Source organism: Diachasma alloeum, unplaced genomic scaffold, assembly GCF_001412515.2.
Source record: "Diachasma alloeum isolate Michigan unplaced genomic scaffold, Dall2.0 Dall_scaffold_00655, whole genome shotgun sequence".
In the NCBI taxonomy this organism is placed as follows: domain Eukaryota; kingdom Metazoa; phylum Arthropoda; class Insecta; order Hymenoptera; family Braconidae; genus Diachasma; species Diachasma alloeum.
The window spans coordinates 102,690-111,681 of record NW_021680787.1 but is presented as its reverse complement, the minus strand read 5'-3'; the positions used below and the strand labels follow the sequence as shown (position 1 = coordinate 111,681).

At 47.2% G+C, this 8,992-nt stretch overlaps 1 protein-coding gene across 1 annotated transcript; it reads right to left on the bottom strand.

The window, feature by feature from the left end:
• Nucleotides 1–812: 812 nt before the first annotated feature.
• Nucleotides 813–2,927, bottom strand: LOC107043994. Its single transcript, XM_015265724.1, has 3 exons — nt 2,910–2,927; nt 2,292–2,810; nt 813–1,031 (listed from the first exon to the last, which is right to left on the bottom strand). Exons 1-3 carry the CDS (start codon nt 2,925–2,927, stop codon nt 813–815), a joined length of 756 nt encoding a protein of 251 aa, XP_015121210.1.
• Between the last annotated feature and the right edge of the window lie 6,065 nt (nt 2,928–8,992).

The following is an 8,992-nucleotide window of genomic DNA, read 5'->3' as shown; positions in this document are numbered from 1 at the left end:
CGTTCGGGCGACATACTCGGCTCCAGTGTTCTCAATGGGGAACGCCTCTGGGAACCTGGTGAAACGGTCTATGATCGTCAGGCAGTTGCGATACCCTCTGGACGGAACGTACGGTCCGATGATGTCCACGTGTATGTGCTTGAAGCGCTGCGTGCGTCCTGTAAAATCTTGAATAGAAGATGAGACATGACGAGATACCTTATTTCGTTGGCAAGCGATGCACGCGCGGGCCCATAGACGGCAGGCTCGGTTGATGTCGGGCCAGACGTAGCGCTGCGTTACCAGCTTCGTTGAGGCACGTGCCCCAGGATGGCTAACGCTATGGAGAGCGTCGAAAATTCTTCTCCTCAACGGCACGGGAACGAAAGGGTGAATCAGATCGCCAGACACGTCACAATAGATAGGCGTGGCGCAGTCTGAAATATTGACAGGTCGTAGGGCGAGAGCGTCGTGATGTTGACCCTGGAGACGTTGCTGGAGCTCCTCGTCAGCGGCTTGAGCTTCGGCAAGCTCATTCGTAGAGACGGCAGTAGAGATTGCCTCGATACGGGAAAGCGCATCGGCGACAACGTTGTCCTTGCCGGCCACGTACTGGATGTCGGTCGAAAACTAGCCGATAAAATCCAGGCGGTGGAACTGCCACGGCGTGGCTCTGTCTGGATCTTGGCGAAGGCGTGAAGCAACGGCTTATGATCTGTGAAGATCGTGACGTGCCTCGCCTCGAAAATGTAGCGGAACTTTCGCACGGCAGCGTAGATGGCGTGGAGCTCTCGATCAAAAGGGCAGTGTTTCCTCAGCGCAGGTTGTATTTTCTAGCTGAAACATGCCAGTGGTTCCCAGTGCTGTCCTCGTCGTTGCTGCAGGACTGCGCCGATGGCGTATTCGGAAGCATCGGTGAAGATGGCCCACGGGAGTGTCGTGTCCGGGTAGATCACTAACGTTGCTTTTCGCAGCTCCTCCTTGCAGGCGGTGAAAGCGGTATCGCCCTCAGGTGTCCAGGCGACGGGGTGAGAGCCTTTGACATTAGCACCCTGAGGGTATTCATGGAGAGGAGCCTGAAATCTTGCAGCATCTTTAAGAAATTTGCGGTAAAAATTGATCATACCCAGGAACTTACGCAATTTACGAATGGATGTTGGCCGAGGAAAATTGACGATCGCCTCTACCTTCGACGGGAGCGGTAAGATACCCTGCGCCGAGATATAATGGCCGAGGAAGTCTACCTCCGGTTGGCCGAAACGACACTTGGCGTTGTTAATTACATCACCGTATCTCGAGAGCCGTTCAAAGAGCGTGTGGAGGTGTCTGCGATGTTCCTCGATGTCCTTGGAAGCGATGAGGATATCATCGATATACGGAAAGGCGAAATCGTCCAAGCCTCGTGTAGCCTCGTCGATAAACCGTTGAAATGTTTGTGCGGCATTTCGAAGCCCGTCCGTCATGAACGGGAATTCGAAAAGGCCAAATGGTGCGATGATAGCTGTTTTGTTTACGTCGTCGATGGCCACAGGTATTTGATTAAAGGCGAGAGGATCATCGAAAAGATTGTTTTCCCAGCGAGATTAGCAGTGAAGTCCTCCAGAACGTGAACGGGATATCGATCCGGAATTGTTCGTGCGTTCAATTGTCGATAATCTCCACAAGGTTGCGATTCGCCTGACATTTTCGGTACCAAGTGGAGCGGAGATGACCAGGGACTCTTCGAACGTTGAGTGATTCCCAGTTGCATCATTTTGTCGAACTCTGCCTTGGCGATTTTCAATTTGTCGCGGGCGAGGCGTCGTGATTTGCTGGATACTGGAGGTCCGGGTATAGTGGCGATATGGTGCAGGATAAAATGCCGAAATGCGCCAAAAAATCGGCACCGATAATTGGTTTGATTATGTCCGCCACTACGAAGCGCCATGTGAAATCCCTCCGGAGGCCGAGGTTGAGCGATAGAATTATGCAGCCGTACGTGTTGATTGTCGAGCCGTTGGCTGCAATAGGCGTATAGTTAACTCGTTTCAGTGCCCCAGGAGCGAGAGATTTCGGAAATGTACCAAGATCGGTGCCAGTATCCACCAAGTATTGGATTTTGGTGGCGCGATCGGTAACGAAGAGGCGGCTGGATTTGAAAGACGGAACGTTAACCGCCGCTAACGATCCGCCGAGGCATTTCCCTGCCACGAGCAAGGTGCTTTGCAATGTCTAGCCCTGTCGTGGTATCTTCAATGATACCAGCACTGGTTGTTGTCGGGTGCTGGCGAGGTTCCTCGAGAACGGGATCGAGAGCGGGAGCGAGAACGTACGACGCTTTGCCCTTTTAGGGCCGATGCCAGCTCGCAGATTATTGCTTCGAGACGACAAAAGCATGTCTCGAGGGCTGAGGATGTTGGCTCCTGGACGTCATTGATGTGGGCTACCGGCAATGCGATCTCGTGCAGTTTGTCGGCGAGTATTGCAAGCCTGTCGAGAGCCATGTCCGCTTGTGACGCCAGCAGGGACTGCGTCGTCATCGGCAGTCGTCTGAGCCACTTGGTGCGTAAAATGTTGTCAGGAACCGTGTCGTCGAGACTCCTGAGATGACGCAGGAATTGCGAGGGCTTCCTGTCATCCAATACATCTCGGTCGAGCAGCTGCTGGAGTCGTACGTCCCGGGAGAGCGTGAGGCATTCGACGAGCGCCTCCTTGAGACGTGTATACGGTGTCTCGGTAGGCACATTTAGGAGGATATCCTGCACCTCAGCAGCGGCCTTGGGATCGAGATGAGGCGAGGCATAGTAATACCTCGGTACTTCATCTTTAATCCCGGATAGATGAAACTGTCCCTAGAGCTGGGCGAACAATAACGCTAGACGTTCGGCATTGAATGCGGGATATCGTATCGAAACGTGTTGGAGCGAAGCTCCATTGTCAGCTTCGCGCACCTCGATACTATCGGGCATTTTGTTCCGCGATGAACAGCACTAGAGAAAGTGAAAAATATTCAGTGCAGCACAGCGTCCTTGGGTGCTCAGCAATGCACCGAAATTCACGAAAAGAACTCGAATGAAGCGCGTGAACGATACAACACACGAGCGTATGTGGCACACAAACTACTCACAAAGTGTACGATCGAAATGCACTCGAATTTCGCGGAACAGTCGCAGCGTTAACGTGATATAATTAATAATCAAAGAAAACGCAAGAAAACTATTCACTTCAATCACGTTGGGGTCACCAGTTGTGACGGCTTGGTGCGGGTATCAATAATAATAACTCGGTGTTGACAAGAACTGTATATTTAAAGGCAAGTGTTTACATGCGTACTCAAAAGTAGACTGAATTCGTCCGCCGGGGAGCGTACGAGTTTATATACCTTCGTTTATTGAAGGTTCGAGAATTGTCCCGAAATTTCGTGAGGGACAAGGACAGAATGACATTTGTCTCGAATTCCGACGTTTGGAATATTCGAGACGCTACGAAATAAATTCAAGAAATTAATCTATTATGGCTCGCGTTACATTTTTTCCCATACTTTTTCGTTAGTGGAAAGCATAGTGTGTCGTTGAGAAAAGATTTATAGTCGTATCAATAGTCTATTCTATCCAGCAGAACAGAAAATGTCCATTGAAAAACCCTTTTTACAGTAACAATAATGCAACTCTCCTAAACGATAGACAAACGTAAAATTTTCGAAGAAAAATTGTTTTCGGAGCATTCATCCTCTCTTACATGATGGCGTACTCTTTTGCCNACATCGCCGTATTCCGCATCGAGAAAAGATGTAATTTATCAGAAAAGTAAAATTGTTTCTTGAATGTATATCGATTTCGAAAAAAGCTAGTGAACTGCTGATTAAATGTCTTCCAGTATTCCATGATTTGTGCGTTATATCAAGATTCATCATTTCTAACAAAAAAAACTTGAAATCGCATCGTTATGCACGGTGAAATGGTCTCGTTTACAAAAAAACGCTAATTTTCGACTTTTTTCCAAATGTTTTTTGGAAAAAACTGGAGAAACGCTGGGACGATCATCTCCATAATCTAAGCAGGTTCAAGTCACATGAAAATACAGCGATTAAAAAAAAAAGTCAAATCGCATCGTTTATTCAGGAGGAATCGTGGCACAAAATTTTTGTTACAGACGTACGCACACACATACACATCCGCACATGCAGACAGGTACCTGAAAAGGGTCAGAAGTGGTTCCAAAGGTCATGAAACGTGGAGAAATGCTTAAATTTCCACATTCGATTTTCGGGGTCATTACAATAACTTCCTCCCTTCGGGTCGGGAAGTTAAAAAACGACGGATCTCCCCTAAAAAGTGAAAAACCCAAAAATTTCGAGAAAAAAAAATGTTTTTCTGGTGCATTGCTTCGCTCTTCCATTATGGTGTATTTTTTTCATATCATATGAGGACATCCTCTATCATAAAAAAAATATTTCGATCGAATATCGAGCGGCCCTAGAGTGAAAAAAAAATGAAAACCCGAAAAATTATCGAAAAACCGGTCTAGTAACTTTTTGACGGCTCTAAAGTATTTTTTTATTTTGAAGTACGAGAAAAAACAAAAATTTTCTTTTTTTATTTATCAAAATCGGATACATCGTTCTGAAGTAATGATTTTTTGAAAATTTCAAGTTTCGTAATGATTATCTCAGAAACAAAAAGTGGCAGGGCAATGAAATTTTGCATGATCACTGGCTATATGTAGTAGTCCAAAATGCACCTACTCAATGATTTTTCCCAGACAAAAAAAAATAACACGGCGATGGCTGGACATCCCGCGGAGAAACGGATGTATGCCAAAGTGAAGCAGAGATATTGGTGGAAGGGGATGAAAGCTGACGTAAGGAAATATGTGGGAAGCTGTGAGGCGTGCCAGTCAAATAAACTGGGGAATGCAATAAAGGTGCCGATGGTAATTGGGGAAAGTCCTGAAACGGCGTTTGAGCTATGTGCGATGGATATTATTGGTGCATTGCCTGTCTCAGAGGCAGGAAATAAATACATCCTGACGTTTCTGGATGCTCTCACGAAGTTCAGCAAGGCAATCCCTATTCCGGACCAGGAAGCCAATACAATTGGGTGCGCTTTTGCGCAGCAGATGATCTGCGAATATGGTACGCCACGTAAATTGCTCACAAATAAAGGGCCAAATGTCATTGGAGAAATCTTCAAGAATATCTGTAAATTGTTGAGAATCAAGAAGATACAGATAATAGCATATCATTCACAAACTAATGGCGTCGTTGAAAGATCACATCGCACCCAAGCGGAATATCTGAGAGGTTTTATTTGGGAGGACCAGATGGGCTGGGATACGTGGCTGCCGTAAGCCATGTTCCCATACAATACCACGCCCCATACGGCTACAAAAATAAGTCTTTAGAGCTCATTTTTTGTAGGCGCGCTGATTTACCTACAGCCGTCAAGCAGCCACCTCATCCTACGTACTGCTACGATAACTTTGCCCAAGAATTGCGGGAGAGGTTACGAGTGGCCCACCGGGAGGCGAGAGAAACTCTTGACAAGGAAAAGGAGAAGTCCAAAAATCCAGTACGACTGAGATACGGAGCCATTGGAATTCCAAGTGGGCGACAAAGTACTCCTGAAGAACGATGCTTTGCGACGTGGAAGGTCGAGGAAATTGACACAGCCCTGGGTCGGCCCATACGAAATTGTGGAGAAGAATTCTGGAGTCAATTACACAATCAGGTATGGCAACAAGCAAAAAACTCAGAGGGTTCATATAAATCGGCTTCGACCATTTGTGGAAGCATGACTATATGGACCCCAGCCTCTTGATAAGAAACATGAAGGGGACCTGGAGATCTCTTCTCCATGTGAAAAGGGATATTTCAAGGGAAAAGGACAATTGACCCTACAGCAAGTTTATTCAATTGATCTAGTTATACGAAGGTTCAAACGGAGTTATACAGAAGGAATTGTCTGGACGACGCTCATGCCAGTCCCACCCCAGGAAGTAATATGTGGGATAATCCCAGTAGTAGGACGTGCAATCAAGGCACCGAGTGCGTAGAATAGAATAGAATAGAATAGAATGTGCGCGGCTGGTCACTTAAAGCGCCCAGAGTCACCTAAATCATCACCGAGTGCGTATATCCTCGAACCATTGAGGTACGTGGCATGGCTGAGGGGCTGGAGACTCTCCGAACAGGCGACGGAGGTTGAAGATATCCGCCACACCAACCTCAATATCGGAGCGGACGGAGAGATCCCAAAGGGTGTTGAGGTCCTTCTTACTGGCTTTTCTCCAGCCTGCAACCTGCTTCCGGAACCCGAGATTGAGGGAACCGGGTTGGTAAGGTTACTTGGTGCACTGGAAGAAATTAAAATTAGACAGAAATTAGGGAAAATAGAAACCAACGAGGCCGAAGAGAGTCAGGCGAATATGAACAGCGAAGAGGTATGCGGACTCACCAGAAATTCGAAGATGCTTGCGTCAGGCGAGTGCTTCAAATACGGGTGTTGGCGCCTCGTAATGGAGCGTTTGGCCCGAATGACGGGGGCTCCAAGCCGATCCCACACACTTCTTCCCCTTGTTGGGCCCAGGGGGCAGTCCAAGCAGGGGTGCTCGGAGTTGCAGTCACCGCAGCGGGGTGCTGAGCTCCTCATGGAAACGTCAAATTGTGCCCTCATCGAGGTGGAAAATCCCCATCCCCAACGACGTTAGGAAAACCTCGATGCGATGGTTTCCACGGGGCGGGGTGTCACACGTCAAGAGCTCAGGCAGATACGGTAGGCTGAGGAACTTCCACAGAGGGCGAAGGGACAGTTTCGGAAGAGGTGCCTAAAAAATTCACACTGGAAACACTGCTTCTTCGCGTACATATTGGCGTTTTGGTTTCGGTTAACATTTTCGCTAGCCGCTGCGGGGAGGACTGTGACAAAGTTTGGACGACAAGAGTTTATATACGAGGGTGCAACAGTGTCAAGCATAGCCGCCGTTAAGTCCACTTTGGAGGCAATTTCGTGCTGGGACGTCAAATCGAACGTGGCAGCCGAGTTCAAAAACCTTTGATTTTGCAAATTTTCATGGGTTATTGAACTTCTGTGTATTGCTCATGCTGGGAAGCATGGTCGTCAAAGTGCAGGGGGAGGGACATGTGATTGAAAAGTTCATACACACCCCTGGTATGCATTTTGAACCTATCGGGAGATTGTACTTGAGTAATCAAGTAGGGACCATAGCTGCGACTACGGATGTAGGACCCTGGATGCTGAGAGCAGATCAGGTCCATGAGTACCTTAAGCTAAGGAGTTATACGACAAAGGGGTTTATGACAGTGGGAAGAATTTCCAACTAATACTCGAACAATGGACTGAGGATTTTGCGGAAACCAAGGATGTCATCACCGGAATGCTGGGGATCAATGACTCCTCAAAGAAACGCCGAGGACTTATGGATGGCTTAGGAACCGTTGTTAAATTGCTATTCGGGACAACGGATGCTAAGGATGCGCTAATTATCGACCACAGATTCTCACGGCCAGAGAGCGGAGTTGAAGGGACGTTCGAGAAATCCCGGAAGTAGGTGGAGATTATTAATTCGACCCTCTCCCAGCTGGGACATACGGAGGAGGTGATTAAGAAGAACGAGGAGATCCTCATGAAGTCCCTGCAAGAAAAGGAATATGAGGTGATACTGGAGGCAATCTGCACTGGAGTAATGAGGGATACTACAAAAATTCGGACGTTACTGACCGATAACAGAGGGTTGATATTGGACACAGGAGTGTTGGACTAGTGGCTCTCCTTAAAACAGCAAAATTACCAAAGGGTTTAAGTTTCCTCTTTAAACCCGAGGTAGGCGGAATGCATCTACTGCAGGAGGTAGCCACCGTCAACGTTCATTCATTCGGTAGGAAGATCATTACCCTGGTAGAAATACCGCTGGTGAATTTCCGAGCGTTCGACGTTTTGCTGACGCATGGACTTCCGGTGCGGAGAACGAACTACTACTCGTGCGGAGAACGACTATCATTCGTATTTGGAAGCCAGAAGTGAAATACTGGTAATACACGGCTCAACAAAGCAGTTCGTGCCAATGACCGAGGGACAATTGAATCGCTACAAAAGGTTTCGTGGACAATACATATACACCGACTTTTTGCCGAATCAAAATTTGAAAGAGAATAGCCCTTGCGAGGTGAAGATGTACATGAGCCCTGAGAAGATGCCCATACATGTGCCACGAGACACATTCAACGGAAGGGCCTTACACTTATTAAAATGGGCAAGGATAACGCATGGTTATACGTGGCCCCGGAACCCGAGGGGATAGTAGTATCCTGGGGAGATGAGGAGACACGAGACGTCCTGCAGGACTTAGGGATCCTGAAAGTGAAGAATTTTTGCGAGATAGTCGTCTCTGATTTCACCATCAGGGGTCGGAAGTCGCATGAGGTAACATTCAATGCTCATGTGCACCCCAAGCTGTACTTGACGTTGGATGAGGTCACCATCAATCAATTGAATCAACGGAAAACCAATCTGAGTGACGTTCAGCTGTCCAACGTCGTCGGGAACTTGCAAGAGCTGGAGGGCCTCTAGGTCCAGCTGGAAGCGGAGAAGGGGAACTTGAATAGACAATGGGAGAAATTCAACTATCGGGAATTCCTTCCACACCCCTCATCAATATTTTCCGGAGTGGTGTTAATACTTGTTATCATCCTAGGACTGATCCTGTACTGCTGGCGTCGGAAAAAATAGCCAACACCTAGGAGGGAAACATCGAACTTCGAAATACCATAAGAATTATACGATAAAGAATCTGTGAATTAATCGACTACCTTTATAAGTTTTGTCAGTTATTTGATTTTTAACTGTAGTTGTAAATACCAGTCAGTGATGTAAATTGTATTGGTCGAGCATTTTATCGATGCGATCGGGTTAAAATAAATAATTTCTCAGGGTAGCAATTTTCTTCCCCACCGAGGAGGGATGTTATGCCCTGAAATTGCATAACTAAATTCCTCTGTTGATTCGAATAATATGAG

What these genes read in the sequence shown, in the direction of transcription:
- LOC107043994 (XM_015265724.1), bottom strand. An exon ending in CCCTAAAAGGGCAAAGCGTC is followed by an intron (nt 1,032 to 2,291) that starts GTACGTTCTCGC and finishes GAATACCCTCAG; the next exon opens with GGTGCTAATGTCAAAGGCTC.